The following is a 17,075-nucleotide window of genomic DNA, read 5'->3' as shown; positions in this document are numbered from 1 at the left end:
CTAGTCTATTGAGCCTAGAGTAACACCAAAGCACACTTACCTACATAGATTCTGACTCAATCTGTGGTTCAATCAATTTACAGAGTGTCAATCACTTTGAAAGTTTGGGATTGGAACAGTGGTCAAACAAGAAATATCAATTGACCAACCTATCTTTATTGCTCAATACTCAGATATCGCCCATCTTGACTCTAAGAGAATCAGAAGGGTTTTTCTTTCTTCGTTTATTGGAAAAGGCTAAAACTAGACTTGGCAAAAAGTTGACCCAACCTGCAAACCCGACCCAACCCAACCCAAAAAAATAAGGTTAAGGTCTCATATGTAACCCAAATGTGAAAATGACCCGACCCGACCCAAAAAACTGGGTTGGGTTGGGTCATGGGTCAACCCGCTGACCCGAGTGTCAAGTCTAATTAGGATTATTTATGCATTGTTAAAAGTTTCCACTCTTTAATTTTTTCTATTTAATCTTTACTTTTTATTGTTTACTCTTTAAATGGTTAAATGTTCAAGCTTTTATTTTATATTTGAAATTATAAGGTTAATTCTTTAAATTTTGACAGTTTTCATGTATTTTTTCTTTATTTTTTAAATTTCAATTATTTTTTAGAATGATCCAAATTGACCCATGAGTCAACCCTAACCCGAACATTTAGGGTTAGGGTCTAACATTTGACAACCCAACCCGAAATCAACCCGAAATACCTTGACCCAACCCGAACCCGACCCACCCAACCCGATTGCCAGGTCTAGCTAAGAGGACACGACAAGCGAGTCAGAAACACAAATTCGTATCACCCAACTAACAGAGACGAATTGCCCTTTTTTAGGCCTTCCTCTGATGCATCTCGAAACTCAAACAGGAAGCAATTAATGAGGAAACAAGAGGGATTTATACACATTTTGTTTGTACAAGTCTCCCTTGGTGTCCCCAAATATGGGGGCCCTAAAATCCTAAACACTCAAAACCCCTGTTCCCAAAGCCTTTTAAAAACTGAGACAAATAATGCATAGAAATGCTTCAAGGCTTACAATTTATAAACAAAATTAAATGCAAATAAAGAATAACTTACTGAAATATTGAACACAGAAAAACACACAAATATACCAACACCCTATTCACACCCACACGCATAAACACACGACACATTCACCCTGCAGCTGTAGTACATAAAATACAACGCATCCGATATGCACCAGACTGGTTAGTTTCGTCGCTGTCATCATCGCTGTCGTCGTCATAATCATAATTATATTCATAATTCGATGCAGGTTCCTTGGGAGTGGCTCGGGACCCACTCTTATGACTAGCAGAATTTGTGGAGTCCATGAGACATGAGAGGTGATATGCATGACAGCAAAAGAATACTATAACTGAGACATTCTGGATAGAGAAGGGATCAAAGCACATGCAACACCTTCCACCACCCCTTGTTTTCGATTTCAACTCAACAGATTTCATGCTTGATGTTTTCTCAGCTACTTCAGTAGCTCTACTTTTATTCCTGCTTGTCCGTCCTTCCTCTTCTCCACTACCCAAATAAACTCCATGCCGCGCTTCCTTATAAAACTTGACCAAGAGGTTAACACAGTCTGCCTGTCAGTTTGAAACATCAAAAAAACTCAGTACAAGGTTAATTTCCAACAAGAATAGCTCCTTAATAAGTTTTATTCTCTTATATTTCTATGCTAACCAATACTACAGGAGTACCTTAAGGATATCGTTGCATCCATGTCTAAGAGAAGTTTCTGTTCTGTAATCTGTGATGATTTTGACTAAGCGATCTCGAAGCCTACAAAAGAAAATGGGAGTTGACTAAAAATGCAACAAGTGAAGAAGACAACGAAAAACTACCATACAAGATTCAAAAAGCCTTTCTTATTGAGAAAGTATGCATTAAGAAGTCCAAGTGGCAAAGTTATTAGGTCTCTTCTTGCGAAATCAGTATCAAAAGCCATTTTCAAACACCTAGAAGATAATGAGATTTGTTCTAGGAAGGGCCCCGAGGGTGTAAACGACGGTAGATTTGTTGAGACAGGCAACCACATGAGCGCCAGTTCAGAAATTCTTTCTAGCAAGGAACGGGACATTGGTGATCATTCGGAGTTGGTGTTGGGTGTTGCTCGAGGAAGGGACAGAAAAAAGAATGACCTGATGATCCCAAGTTAAAGTTGGTGGCACCCAAAACATCTAGGGGCACCTCTGAAAGTACTAAAGGGATAGGAGTCAGAGAGGCAACTGGAAATGTGCTTTTTGTTGCCGTTGGTGTTTGGTGCAGGTTTTCTGCTGTTTGCTTGTGATTTTTTTTTTTTTTGAGCAGCATATCTGCTTGTTGTGATTGATCTAGTGATTTGCAAAGTGCTGTTGCAAATACTTATGCCCTAACCAAGGGATTTAAGCATGCATATGTTGGCTATAGTGTCTTATGCATGGAGGTATGTGAATGCACAACATGAAATCTATCACTCTCCATGAGAGAGAGGGGGAGAGAGACAATGTCCTTTGCAGCTGAAGTTTATGAGACTTAGGAAGTCCTTGGCCAAGGCAGTATGGTATATGGAGAGTTCCAATTGTCAACATGTAAGTCATCATCACCTCAGTGGGACATATGGCTAAGCCAATAGGGTTTGACATATTCACCATGACCCTTTGCTTTCTCCAGACATTGTTATGATAGAAGGATTTGACTATATGGTATCTGGAGATGGAAAGGTTCAAATTGTCAAATTCGAGCTATTAGGAAAGCCATGACATACTGCTAGGTGTCACTCATGGTTTGTGGAACCCTTGTGAATAATGGTTGTATTAACATTCAATGGAGAATTAAAGAGTTTTAATTCAATTCAGCAAGAAAAAGTATGGAGGGTGTGCTTATTAAGAGGAGTTTTAGTGGAGGGACCTAATTGTAATAATTAAGGACCTGATTGTAATTAGAAGAATCTATTGGATAAATCCTCTCCTAATGAGAAAAAGAGCACAATCTATGTAAGATATGGAAGGGAGCGGTCCTAGGGTTCAAGAATACACTCTATATGCTAAACCTTATCCACCAAAGGATTGCTAGCACAATCTTGGAGCTGCCCAGTCCTCTTTCTCCCTTTCTTCTTCTCTTGGGTCATGATCTACATAGAGAATTGGGAAGTTTGTCTGCTGCTGCTTTGTGTGGACCAATCTTGGAGGCCAAACACTTAAAAGGCTACAGTTAGAATCAAAGTATATCGAGAATTTGCTTCAAGGGATCAAATCTGCATAAGAAGCATGCAATTATATTGATTTATAATTAGGATTTTGTGCATCACCATGGGCATGATCTTGGTTATTCAAGATCCATTAAACTTTTAATGAATCCGATTGCTGGACCTACTAGGGCAAATCCACTTGGACCAATCGCTGGAAGACTCTAGAATTTGGGTAGGCTCTTCAGATGATCTATTCTTGCTCTTCTTTCTTCAGAATATTTACATCCCCTAACCCCCTAGTTAGGGATTTCCATGTGAAAGAAATCTGGTGCAAGGTACACACTTGTGATATGCTACAGAGACACTTGCCTTTCTCCTCATGTGTGCTCTTTGTGTAAGGAAAGTGGTGAGACCCTATCTCATTTAATGATATCCTGTTTTTTTGTGCTTTGAATTTGGGAATTCTTTTGTATTCTCTTTGGCTGCAGGTGGATTCCCCCTCAAGATGTGGTAGGTCTTTTCAATCGTGACTTCTTAAGACAACGAAATAAAAGAGGGATGGTAATGTGGAAAGCAACAAAGGCAGCCAAATGCTAGGTGGTGTGGGAAGAAAGGAATAACAGGATTTTCTTGGAAAAAAGAAGAACCGTAGAGGAAGTGATTGACAGCATCAAGGTGAAAGTAGCTCACCTTGGACAGCTTTCAAGTCTTCTCAGTCACAGACATTTTAAGAACCTGGACTGAAGTAGCACAGTCCTCGAGAGTGAGGGACAAAGGCTGGAGTGGAAACCACCAGAAGGCAATAAAATAAAACTGAATTTTGATGGGAGCTCCCTTGGAAATCCGGGACTATCAAGTATAGGAGGAGTAATCAGAAATTCTGAAAGGAGGATACTGGTTATGTTCTTAGAACCGATTGGCATGGGGAATTCACTGAAGGCTGAACTTTTGGCATTACTACAAGGTTTGAAGCTAGCTAAACAGATGAGATACAGGCATATTGAGGTGGAAGGGGATTCAAAAGTGGTCATTTCCTGGGCTGCAAACAGCAGCCATACCCCGTGGACGTTTAAACAAGTGACTAGGGAAGTGGAAAAAAATTGCAAAGGAGGTTGAGGCTAAATTTAAATGGGTCCAAAGGAGTGCAAATGGGTTAGCTGACTATCTAGAAAAACAAGGGGCAATGAGACAGCAATTATTTTGGGTTGCACTGTAATGAGGGATGGAAAAGAGTGTTTAAATGGGATCATCATTCGCATCACCAAGTTGTATAAACTATTTCCAATCTGAAATTTAAATAAAATACATGTTTACTGATAAAAAAATATGTTATTGACTGTACAACCAATATTTCCACTATAAATACACAAACATGATATACAAGTAACCAGATGGAATGTACAAATCATAGTACAAGCAGGTAAGTGGCGATAATACAGACCTGGGTATCCTTAAACCATTAGGCACCATATTTACAATATAAAGTGGGTCAAGATTACCAACAGTGTGCTCCAACAAAACACCCACCTGCCAATTTTTCGGAAGCATGTATTAATAGATTTCCAAGTTTAATTGTGAAAATGCCCATTTTCATGATTTAATATGTAATTGAACTATAATTTACCATCTCAGGCTTATTAAAACACTGTTTAATTAGTTCTTCCCAAAGTTCATCATCATGCTGCATTGACACAAACTCTATTGCCTGTAAACATTCACAATACTTTATTCATCAATCCCATAATTCAGAACATAAGATAAGTAAGAAAACAGTGAAAAAAGACTTCAAGAAGAAGAAACTCTTTCAAAATTAAAGCAAAAAAAAATACCTCTTCTATGTCCTCTAACTTGTTAATGATAATGGCAAGGGCTTGTTTTGAATTCCCCATCCTTCCAAGGATAAAAACCTGTTCTCTCAGAAGATCTCTTTTGACACAGATATCATATGCCTGCAGTCAAACATCAAGACATTATTCAATGAAGTTAAAAGGTCAAAAAGGAACCACATGGTCATAATGCAAACCTTCTCTAGTGTATAGTGCTGACTACTACGAAGAAAAGGAAGCAGCATCTTTGGATCATACTCTGCATAGAGCTCCACCTGTCAATGCAAGATGGACAGTAGTACAGTCAGTAACAAAGCAGGCAAGTAGTAAAACAAAATTTATTAAAAGAAAAAAGAAATTACAGGAAAGGTAACCAGAGGTTACCCAAGAGAAGAAAGAAACCTTCACCCTACCACAACCCAACAAACAAACTGCACAAACCAAAAGAAAATTGATAAAATCCAAGCAAGCCACAACAATTGGGCATACAATCAAAACCAAAATGAAAAATCAACCCTCCATCTCAAAAGACAGACTACCAACCAACCCTACATCAAAACATCAAACCCCTAACAACTGACAAAAACCCTACAACAATTAGACCCTTGTCTCTAGCTACCAAACAAAACTTTGCTCAATTGCTCAGCTTCAACAGTGGCTTGATCAGGAATCTCTTTACCTCTCTTACAAACTTACTAAGACTACATGCAAACTGCTTTAGTGCTTGACTTTCTTTTCTGTTTTTTTTTTTGGATCAATAACCAACCAATTTATGAATTAAATAATTTTATCTCCCACTCTAGCCATTTATCCAAACAAAGTTACAAAGTTGCTCAAAAGGATTGCTCTCTCCCCACCCTTTGCTTTGCAAGTGAACCAATCATGCTATTTGCATCTCTTTGAACCCATTGGATTCTCACTTCCATATTTTTTTTTTATCAGTAACAACTTCCAATTTCTTGTTAGCCATCTGAATTTCTTGGTTTCATTTCTGTAGGCCCAAAGAGCCGCACCATCCTTTTGCAACCATCCAATCACCATTCTCAAGTCACCTTCAATAATTAACCTGTTCAAGTTCATCAACCTTGCCCTTTGTACTCCTTCCAAGACCACCATTACTTCAGTCCCTAGAGAATCACCTCTACCAATCGGTGCTGAATATGTGCCTATAATGTTGCCTTCCTCATCTCTGAAAATGCACAAAGTTAAGCTTTATAAACCCTCTCTCTGGTGTTGTCCATTACATATCAAAGTCTTCCTCATTGAGGTCACTACAACGTCCTTCCAGTTTCTAACAATATCATATGCTGTGTAGGATGAAAAGCTCTCCATGGTTTTGATCCAATGAATCCAGGTAATTCGTCTTTTTGTTTCTTGAAATTTTCTCGATTGGTTTACCAATACTAACTAGTCCTTGGTTGCCTAAGGAGCAGGCACAAATTTTTTTTCAATGTCTTTCCCAAGTAGGGAGGTCCAAATCACACTGGTATAGAAGTAACAAGAGTATGGGCAAATTATGTTGGTACAATCTTACTTGAATAGTACAAAGACTTGTTTAAATAATCCTTGGTTAACACATGATATTATACCACTCCTACTGGAACCTTCTACTGAAAATGTCACATAATCAAGAAAAATAAGCCCTAGCTGCCAAAGTGAAACCATTATCCCTTCCTGTTTGAAAATGTCTTAATCATGTCAAGCCCCAAAATGGAAATTGTTGATGAATGCATGTAACACTAAGGAGCACCTCCTATGACTAGAATTTTGGGCATCAAGAAAAGTTAGGGCCTAGCTACCAAAACAAAAATATTATATGTAACTGAAACAATGCTCTATACTTTGATTCCAAGTTTCCAACATCAACTCCATTCCAGTTTAAGATTTAACTGAGATCAGGAAGTTCAAAAACTTTCATCAAAATATTGGGAAACTGAGCATGGCTTCATTAAATTGTATCTACTTTTCAAACTGCCTCATGTTATCAGAACTGTCTGGAATTTTCATGAAATAGCTAGAACTGAACATAAATGAAAAAGTAGAACAATAGAAATCTGAATGAGACTACATGGTTACAGTGAAAATGGCCAAGATCCCATCTTTGCACATACCTGCATATCATGGAAGTCCTTTCCAGCATGTGGATTAACTTCGAACAGTGAATGAAGATACAAGTGTAAGAAGTATCTGGAATCACACTTATTACTGGTATCTAAAAGTTGTGAAATCACTTCAGATGGAGTAATCAAACCCCTATGTTGGATCAGTAAAGAGACTGCACGTCTGCAATCCACTAACATTAGTTGGACAACCTACAAAAATAACAAGAATAAGATAGTTTTAAACAGATATGTAGTTTATGTGATCAAAATTGGAAATATGAATGTGGCCTACAAGATATAACAAATGCATGTTACTGTATACAATAAAGCTCAAACCAAGACAAGATGTCAGTTCTTTAAAGGAAAATATCTATAAGTTTTTGTTTTCTTTAAAAACTACTAAAATGTTGAGCAACTTTGCAAGAATTGACATTACTATACCTTGTCAGAAATGGCATCATGCAAATTATGTTTGTCGATGAAGTCAAATATATCAGGCTTCATAAGCTGAAAAAGTGAAAACAAAAGACATAAGCAAATCAAAATACAAGTATGCCACAACTTTACAGTGCATTTTTTAGTTACCCAGCGCATGGGTGTATTTATGTTTGCATGTGCATTTAGAGCACTTACATCGGCATATAATGCAAGAGATTTCTCATATTGTTCATTGATTACATATAACTCCGCCAATGCCTGACAACAGAAGGAACATAATGAGGGATAGAAATTAAACACTTATTTTGAAAAAATAAGGGTAATTTGTAATAACTATATGCAAAATTTAGAGAATTATAATTGATGACACCTTACCTCTTTGAGAGTCTCAGTCATAGATGAAGTATTAAGCTGAGGTTCTATTGCTGATATCACAGGCAATGCAGAATATATTACTGGTGGCCAGGATTTAACAGTTGCCAAGAGGTCCTTGTGAAAAGATGGATTCGTTGCCAGGGCTACAAGTGCCACCTATGCATAACAAAAAATACTTGCAGGGTTAGGTTTTCCATAAATCAAGACATCTGTGTGCAAACCAAACCCAATGAAACTTAAATTTAATTATAAAGCTCATAAGCAGTTTACAGACCTCATAAGCAGTATCACGCAATCTTGGGTTTTCTGTTGGGATGTATGGAACCAACACAGGAAGCTGGCGAAGTTGAGCAAAGTGGAAAATCCACCTATGAGAAAGAATCTAGTTACTTACAAGAAATAGACAGAAAATCATAAGAGTTATTTTCTCGTCTTTCCCTTTTTATACCTCTCCCATGAAGAAGCAGATCCACGTAACAACTTTGGACACAACATTGCAGCTTCAGCATATTTCCTTTCCAAAATCAAATGATCTAGATATCTTGATCCCACCTGAAGATAAAAGGTATAAAAACAAAAGAATATAAAATTACTAAAATTTCAACTAAATTAATCCTGTGCAATAATAAACAATGGTAGTATCCATAGAATTTATTGTCAGATAAGCTGTTAGTTGATCTTTAGGTCCAAATAAATGTCGTTCTTAACTCCCTTGCCATCTGAAGAATTTCTCTCATCATGTATCTATATTGCCAAGAGCCAGTGCCACCATTTTTTGTCCATTCATTAAGGAGGCACATGTTTATCAAAAAGGGATGTGCCAAATCACCACTTGAAGAATTAAAGCTAAATGCCACTCAAGCATCATTTTATAAATTTTTACTAAAGTAAAGTGCAGAAGAGAAGCACAAGACAATTTCTTTTTATCAATGACGTATGGAGAATTTTAGAGGTAATGAATATAGAAGAACTAAACGAAACCAATGAATTCAAGACACCTCATCAAGAAGCTCTGTCCGCCCCTGTCCTGCTTCAACTGCAGCCAATGCTTTTTCATGCCATCCATGTTGAAGAAGCCAAGCAATGTGGTCTTCAGCATCCCTAAAGATAAACATTAGATTCCCAAGTCAATCATCCTCTGCATTTTTGAGAAAATGGTTCCAGATATAAAAGAGCAAGAACCAAACAGGCAAACACCCAAATAGAGAACCCTGTGAGGACATACCTATCATTTTTTTTGAAGAATAATAATAAAAAATTTATTAACAGAAAAAAGATTACAGAAAGGAGGTGACACGATGGAACCTACAAAGACGCAGCAACTATAAACCAGCAAGAGACATACTAATGACTGTTATATTTCTGGATTTCAAGTGCATTCCCAAAATTTGCCCCTGTAGAGAAGATGGGCCGAATGGCCCATAGGTTGTTTATTCCTTCTTGTTATTTATGTTTTTCTGTAATGGGCCTTATTCTGGGCCCATCTTGTCTATATTAAGTTCTTTGTAAATTCTTGCCCAACTAAGGGCCTCCTTGTAATTATTCAAATATATCTTAATAAAATAGTGTTAGGGAGCTGAGAGAGAGTAGGTTCGAAACTCTCATTCTCAGACCCTCATTGCCGAACTCTCAGCTCTCCTCTCTTCAGTTTTCTTCATGATATCAAAGCATACCCGGACTTCAATATTCTAGGGCTGGAAGCTTAGGCTCGTATTGCCTGATTCTTGGAGGTCATTGGAAGTGCCCAAGGCTAGAATCTCTTGGAGAAGTGGTTCGGTGGCCAGGAAGAATCAAAGAAAAAAAAAAGGGAAGGGGAACAGCTCGGTTCTGTTTTGAAGCTCGAACTGTAAGTTGTGCTCAGTTTTCTGGTTGTTTTGTATTGCTTTCGACTGTGTTTAGACTGTTGAAGTGTCCGAAAATCTCTGGTTGTTCTGTATTACTCTCGGCTGTGTTTGGACTGTTGAAGTGTCTGAAAACTCTGGTTGTTCTGTACTACCTTCGGCTGCCATTGAATCTGGTTTAACCCAGAAATTTCTGGGCTGTTTTTTTTCAATCCTTGGACTGTCAAAACTGCCGAAACATCCTTGTAACAAGGCTGTGGATTGTTACTTATACTTGGCTGTTTTTGGGGGGCTGTACGAACTGTTCTTGAGGCCTTTTTCTTTTTTGACAGTGGGGTTGTCTCTATTGCCCACACTGTGTTTGTAAAAAGGGCTATTTCAGCAATACCAAGTGGTATTTACCTTGAAGTCCAGATTTGAAAAGGTACTTCGGCTGAGTGCCTAGAAGTTTCTGTTTACTTCTTGAAGGCTGAACTCAGTGTGTTGCCTTCTTGTGGTCGGCTGAACTTTGTTATTGCTTGTTCTCATTCAGTATACTTGTAGAAGTCATCTGAAATCATATTTGGAGTGTTTACATGATGTACTCCTCAGAGTTTGAAAACAAAAGTGGTGCTGAATATGGACTGGTTCAGGGGACTCCAAGTGATTCCTTATTGACTGTGACCACAGTTAAACTAGACGGAACTAATTATCTGGCATGGTCACAATCAGTAAAGATTCATGTATGTAGTAGAGGAAAGTGGGGGTTCATTTCTAGGAGTAAGAAGGCTCCCCTAGAAGACGATCCATCCTACGAGAAGTGGATGCAAGAAAATTACACCGTCATTGGGTGGCTTGTGAACTCAATGCAGCCACAAATCAGTCAACACTACCTATGGATGAATTCAGCAAAAGAAATTTGGGACAGTGTTGTAGAAACCTATTCCCAAAAACTCAATGTGGCCCGGGCATATAAATTGAGAAGTGATGTAAAGAATTTAAGGCAAGGGGAGAAACCTCTTGCTGTATATTTCTCAACCCTGAAGTCCCTATGGCAAGAGATTGACCTAATAGAAGTTGTAACTTGGGACACCACCAATGATGCAGAGACCTACAGAAAATTGGTTGAAAGGAACAGGGTTTTTGAGTTCTTAACTAGACTAAACCCAGAATATGATATCACAAAACAGAATATTCTTTCAAAGGAGTGTGCCTCTTTGTCACAAGCTTATGCATTGGTGAGTAGTGAAGAGAGCAGAAGGGCTGTCCAGGTTCAAGGGGCTGATATTAATGATCACTTTGCCAATATGGGGATTAAACCTAAAGGGAATGCTGGAACTTCTGGTGGCACAGGAAAGAAAGAAGTTATATGTGAGTATTGCAAGAAGCCGAAGCACACCAAAGACAAGTGCTGGAAATTACATCCTAATCTTGTTCCCATTCGGTTTCAGAAAAAACATGATAGTAAAAGATCAGGAAGTGCAAATGTAGTTGCCGGGCCAGATAGTGATGAGATGTCTGCTTCTACACAATTGGCAGCTATGAGAGCAGAATATGAAAAGTTTGGGAAGATGATCAGTCAGCTGAGTGATGTAACCTCTCCTTCCAACCCTTCAGGAAATTCTACTGCTTCAGCATTTGCTCATTCGGGTATAAGGGCTTCTGCCAATCATGCTACCACTTCAGGTAATCTCAAGATCCCTTGGATTATTGACTCAGGTGCTTCTGACCATATGACCAATATGTCTACCTTGTTTGTTTCATATGACTTACTTCCTGGACATGATAAAATCACTTTAGCTGATGGTTCACTTGCCCCTATCTCTGGTAAGGGAACCATCAAGGCTACGGATTCCTTGTTCCTACCTTCTGCCCTCCATGTACCTAAACTAAATACAAATCTGTTGTCTGTGAGTAGTTTAACCAAGTCACTAAACTGTTGTGTAACCTTCTTTCCTTCCTACTGTGTTTTTCAGGATCTGGAGTCTCAAAAGGTGATTGGGAGTGGCCATGAGGCGAACGGAATATACCTGCTTGATACTCCGGGACAATGCACTGATCATCTTGGGAATGTTGCTCTCGGATCTGTCTCTTCAGAGTCTGTTAGTCGGATTATGTTGTGTCATCGTCGTTTTGGTCATCTGTCTTTTTTTGCCTTGAGTCATCTATTCCCTGAACTGTTTAAGGGAATTAGTTTGTCCAGTCTTCATTGTGAGTCTTGTGAATTGTCAAAGCATTGTAGAAACAATTATCCTTTGAGCAATAAAAGATCTTCTGTTCCTTTTAATATTGTGCATTCTGATGTGTGGGGACCTTACCACTTACCCTCCATGGGTGGCTACAAATATTTTATCCTGTTTATTGATGACTTTTCTCGGTTCACTTGGATATTCCTGATGAAATCCCGTGATGAAGTTCCAAGACTTGTAAAACAATTCCATGAATTTGTTCTAACCCAATTTGATACCAGGATTAAAATCTTCAGATCTGACAATGCAAAAGAATACTTTGAGAAAAACCTATCCTGCTATCTTTCTGACATGAGGGTTATTCATCAAAGCTCATGTGCTAGGACCCCAAAACAGAATGGGGTTACTGAGAGGAAAAACAGGCATATTGTTGAAGTTGCAAGAAGTATCTTATTTGCCTCACATGCTCCTACCAGGTTTTGGGGTGATGTTGTTCTTACTGCTACCTACCTTATAAACCGTATGCCATCCAGGGTTTTGGGGTTTAAGTCTCTCTTCACTCTTCTTCATCCGGGCAAGGACCTTTTTCCTGTTCCTATTTGTGTCTTTGGTTGCACCTGTTATGTACATGTTCCAAGTGTCCAAAAGCATAAATTTGAACCCAAAGCTCAAAAGTGTATCTTCCTTGGTTATTCTCCCACACAGAAGGGTTATTGTTGTTTTGACCCAAAGTCTAGCAATCGGTATGTCTCAATGGATGTCACCTTTGATGAGCTTTCCCCCTTTTATGGTTCCTCTCCAGAAGGACATTGTCCACAAGGGGAGGATGTCACAGGTGTTTGCTCTTCCTCTTCCTGTCCCTGTTGAGTCTCTTGATGTGTCTGCTTCTCCTTCAAATGTATCAAGGGTGGATCATTCGTTCCATTCTCCTTGTCCCAGTACTCTACCTCCTCGTCCTATCCTCAATCCAAAGGTGTATCAAAGGCAAAGATCCAGAAATGTGCAGGTTGTTTCTCCTACAACACATGAGCCTCATACACTTCCAGTCACAGAAGAGACAATAGGTACTATTTCAGCACCTTTGGATTCATCCTTCCCTAACCTTGATATTCCCATTGCTGTTAGGAAAGGAAAACGGAAGTGCACTGCACACTACATTTCCAAACACCTTTCTTACAGTTTGCTTTCACCTTCATACTTTGCCTATCTCTCTTCTGTTGCTTCTCATCCTATTCCCAAGTTTGTGTTAGAAACTCTTAAGATTCCAGAATGGAGGGATGCTACGAGATCTGAAATCGATGCCCTACACAAGAATGACACATGGGAAGTGGTGGATTTGCCTGAAGGGAATGATCCAGTTGGTTGCAAGTGGGTTTTTACTATCAAATACCGAGCTAATGGCACCATTGAAAGGTACAAGGCCAGGCTGGTTGCAAAAGGCTATACACAGACATATGGGATTGATTATTTAGAGACCTTTGCACATGTTGCCAAGATGACATCTGTGAAGGTTCTTCTATCTTTAGCTGCTCACTTTGACTGACCCCTTTATCAATTGGATGTGAAGAATGCATTTCTGAATGGTGAATTACATGAGGAGGTTTATATGTCTCTTCCTCCAGGGATGTATGGAACTGATATGAAAGGGAAGGTGATGGTGCACAATCTGGCCGGTCTTAGCTGTCGATGATCTTGCCTCTGAACTGAGTAACAGGGACCTGAAACGGAAGGAGAAGAGAAGCTCCGGGGAGAACCCGGCGTAAGGGCTCCGAAGCTCAAGTTAGAATCCTTCAAAGGCAAGATAAACCAGATAGCGCGAAAGTTAGCATCCCTCGTTCCTGGGGGGTAGAAGCCTTTTATAACCACCTCGCGCACTCACTTCCAGGCTTCCGTCAGGTCGGGCATGATTACTTCTGAACTCCTGCCAGTTCGGATGTCATTTCCTCTGGCCGGACAGAACCGCCATTGTTCCTTTTGTCGGAGCCGTCTCTGCGGCTAGTGACGACGGTTGCAGGTGGCGGTAGCAGGAAGCCGTTTGAAATGCGGCTATCAGGCGTCAGATCCCAAATCAGTCAGGAACGTCGCCCTTGGATACGAACGTCTTTGGTGTCGGGTACGTTTGGTTGGCCTGGTGTTTCGGAAGTGAAGTGTTGGAGTGGCGAGCGAGGTGTCTTGAGTTCGGTTTGGAGTGTCCCAAGCTGCCATGGGCCAGCTCGGGTCAGCTTTGTGAGGCTTGGAGCCCAGTATAGTTCGTGCTCCTTGCAGGGAGCTCGGGTTCTCAGTAGGGAGCTCGCTCTTAATAGGGAGCTCGGACTCTCAGTAGGGAGCTTGCTCTTAATAGGGAGCTCGGATTTTAGGGAGCTCGGGCTCTTAGTAGGGAGTTCGGACTTAGGGAGCTCGGACCCTTAACAGGGAGCTCGCTCTTAACAAGGAGCTCGGACTAAGTACAGCGGTCTGGAGTTCGGGCTCGGTAGTGAGCTTGGACTTGCTTCCGATGTTCGCTTTGGGCGCTCTACTGTCCCGAGCTGCTTGCCTTTGCCACGTGTCGGGCGATCGCGAGGTCGGGCCAAATTTCCCTTCATCAATTGCCCCCCACTCCCTGCGACAACGGTCCTGTCTTGGCGCGGGGAGTTTGCAAGGTAGCAGGAGGGTTTTGGTCCGTGCCGAGCGCGCTTGCTCTAATTTGATTTTCAAAAAAGGGCGCGCGTTTGGGAGTCGTGACGGCAGTTGTTCGGGAGTTGCGCTGCAGACGCTTTTATTGCGAGGAGACGTGCGCCGACACCCCGTCAGTTTCGGGAAGACGCGTGCCGATACCTGTCCTCTGACAAGACGTGCGCGACGCTCCGTCAGTTTCGGAAAGACGTGCGCTGATTGGTCTTGGAAGACGTGCGGCTTAGCGCGACTGTGGGCCGTTGGATTGGCTTCGATCTGGGCCGTCACTTTCCAGCCGCTGTGGATATAAATAGTGCGCGGGGGGGCCCCCGTCCTTGCTACTGTTGTACATCTTGAGCTCGCGCCTAAGTTTCAGCTCGCGTCCCAGGTTTCCTTGCTTGTTCGAGCTCTCGTGGTCTGCTTCAGTCTTCTTCCGGGGTGAGTGCTTTTGGAATCCCGTTCCGTTTCCCGATGTCGGGTTTGGAGGGTTCAGACTGTTCAAGCGGGTCTGATGTAGGTTCTACGAACCAGTTTGCATCCCCTGGTAGTTCAAGTGAGCCCGATGTAGGTCCGGAGGAAGGGGTCGGGCCTACAGCCCGAGGTGCTTCGGGTAGGTCGGCGTCCACCTCCCGTCGTGGCCGGGTTGTAGATCAGTTCGGCCCTTCAACTATGATGCCTGAGGAACTTCAAACCTCGTAGACTACTACGACTTGCCCAGTGAGTACGGTTACTTTATCCCTACGGGCAGCTTCCCTTGGGAACACGGTCCTGATGAGATCGTGATTTTCCGGGAACAGCTCGCCGCGGGGCTGAGACTGCCCTTCCACCCTCTTCTTGTCGAGGTCCTAAACCACTTCGGTGTGACGGTCGGCCAACTTCACCCGAACTCTATTAGGAACTTAGTGGGAACGATCTCTTTATTTTGCGACGAGAACTTTCCTCTGGATCTGGAGATTTTCTCTTCCATTTTAATGCTGAAAAAGCAAGTGGGTCCCCTTCCTGGGCGTAGGCGGGCATACTACCTGTCCCCTTGCCCGGGCTTCAAGCTCTTACACGGACTCCCCAATAAGGTCCCGGCGTGGAAGCGGGACTATTTCGGGGTGCGAAGTGCGCTGGGGTGGCCGTTTCAGACCGGCTGGGGGATGGCCGCTCTTGATTCCGGCATCACACTTGATGAGGAGACGGCGAAGGGCCTCCGGCAATGGGCGCGGCTTGGGCTGGATTGTCAATGGTATCTGACGGAGGCCAAGCTTATTGCTGCGGGCCTGAGTTCGGGTAGGTTCTTTCCCTAGTGATCCTGTCTTGCTCTTCTTTTACGTGTCTTACTGATGCCGAACTCCTTTTCGCAGGTACGATGGACTCTCGAGGGACCCGAGGTGGGCACTTGTTCGAGGGCATGAAGAGGAGAAAGCGGGTGGCTAAGCGAGCTCGCGCCGAGCCATCCCGGGGTGCAGAGCCCGAGGTGCCGGATTATCCGGCAGAGGAGCCCGAGATGGTTCCTCCTATGCAGGAGCCGGCGGGGGCTCCTTATGCCGAAACCACACACACGGGGGCTCCCGCCTATTCCGAGTCTGCCCATATGCGAGCTGGGCCGTCGGGCTCGGAGGCCCCAGGGGACTTCAGGAGCGTGCGGTCGCCCGTTCATGCTCTTCAACGGAGTAAGGAGGCGATGTTTCCCGAGGAAGTTGCGGCGTGGACCGAGCTCCCTCTGCACCAAGTGGCCTGCCGTGTCGTTACTCATGCCATGGTGGTAAGTGATCCCTTCTTTAGAGCTCGGCTTTTATTCTTTTATTCGTTTCTTTGATCCCGTTTTCCTTTGATAGGTGAACTCTTCCATTCACACCTTGGCGAACCAGGTGGAGAAATGCTCGAGGCAGGCGCGAGCTGCCGAGGAGGCTGCTCGGACTGCCGAGGAGAATGCTCGTGCTGCTGATGCTGCTGCTCGCCTTGCGCGGTCTAGGCAGGCGAGGTCTCAGAGGGATGCTGAGGCCATGGGAGTGGTGGTGAAGCGTATGGCGGAAATAAAGCTGGACCTGGAACACCAGGTCGAGTATCTTCAGGAGGATATCAGGGAGAGGACTCAGATCTTCTCTCAAGGCATCGAAGACGCGAAGAAGAAGGCTGTCAGCGATTACATTGCTTCGCCGGATTTCGATGATCTGATGGTAGACTCCTACAGGAGGGGTTTCAAGCTAAGTCGGTGGATGATCCGGAATACGTACCCCGACCTCGATACTAGTGCCATATCCACTTCACGCATCACTCAAGAGATGGCTAATGCTGCGGATGCCAAACCGGACTCCGAGGGGGAGGCAGGTCCTTCGGGCGTTGTCGAAGTGGCTTCTGATAATGATGAAGTGGCCCCTGGCTTGTGAAATGAAATGTACACTTTTTTTTTTTTGAATGTACACATCTATTCTGAAATGAAATGGCTTTTTGTTCATGTACTGGTTGTCCTGTCATCGAGCTATATTTTTTGCCGAACTGACCATT

General features: G+C 42.3%; 1 protein-coding gene across 1 annotated transcript in view; it reads right to left on the bottom strand.

The window, feature by feature from the left end:
• Positions 1–870: 870 nt before the first annotated feature.
• VPS41 (vacuolar protein sorting 41) overlaps positions 871–17,075 on the bottom strand; it is a 40,038-nt gene continuing 23,833 nt past the window's right edge. The window contains exons 7-19 of the mRNA XM_010269046.3: positions 8,920–9,022; positions 8,370–8,473; positions 8,196–8,289; positions 7,922–8,077; positions 7,742–7,804; positions 7,550–7,615; positions 7,118–7,318; positions 5,204–5,281; positions 5,010–5,129; positions 4,805–4,885; positions 4,622–4,707; positions 1,712–1,793; positions 871–1,597 (exon numbers count right to left, since the gene is read on the bottom strand). Of these exons, the coding sequence (XP_010267348.1) occupies positions 1,151–1,597; positions 1,712–1,793; positions 4,622–4,707; positions 4,805–4,885; positions 5,010–5,129; positions 5,204–5,281; positions 7,118–7,318; positions 7,550–7,615; positions 7,742–7,804; positions 7,922–8,077; positions 8,196–8,289; positions 8,370–8,473; positions 8,920–9,022 (1,681 nt within the window). The 3' untranslated portion in view covers positions 871–1,150. The remainder of the gene's footprint in view (positions 1,598–1,711; positions 1,794–4,621; positions 4,708–4,804; positions 4,886–5,009; positions 5,130–5,203; positions 5,282–7,117; positions 7,319–7,549; positions 7,616–7,741; positions 7,805–7,921; positions 8,078–8,195; positions 8,290–8,369; positions 8,474–8,919; positions 9,023–17,075) is intronic.

This window comes from Nelumbo nucifera, chromosome 6, assembly GCF_055504915.1.
Source record: "Nelumbo nucifera cultivar China Antique chromosome 6, China Antique-T2T, whole genome shotgun sequence".
Lineage (NCBI taxonomy): Eukaryota > Viridiplantae > Streptophyta > Magnoliopsida > Proteales > Nelumbonaceae > Nelumbo > Nelumbo nucifera.
The sequence above is the reverse complement of the archived record's forward strand: the minus strand, read 5'-3'. Positions and strand labels throughout refer to the sequence as shown.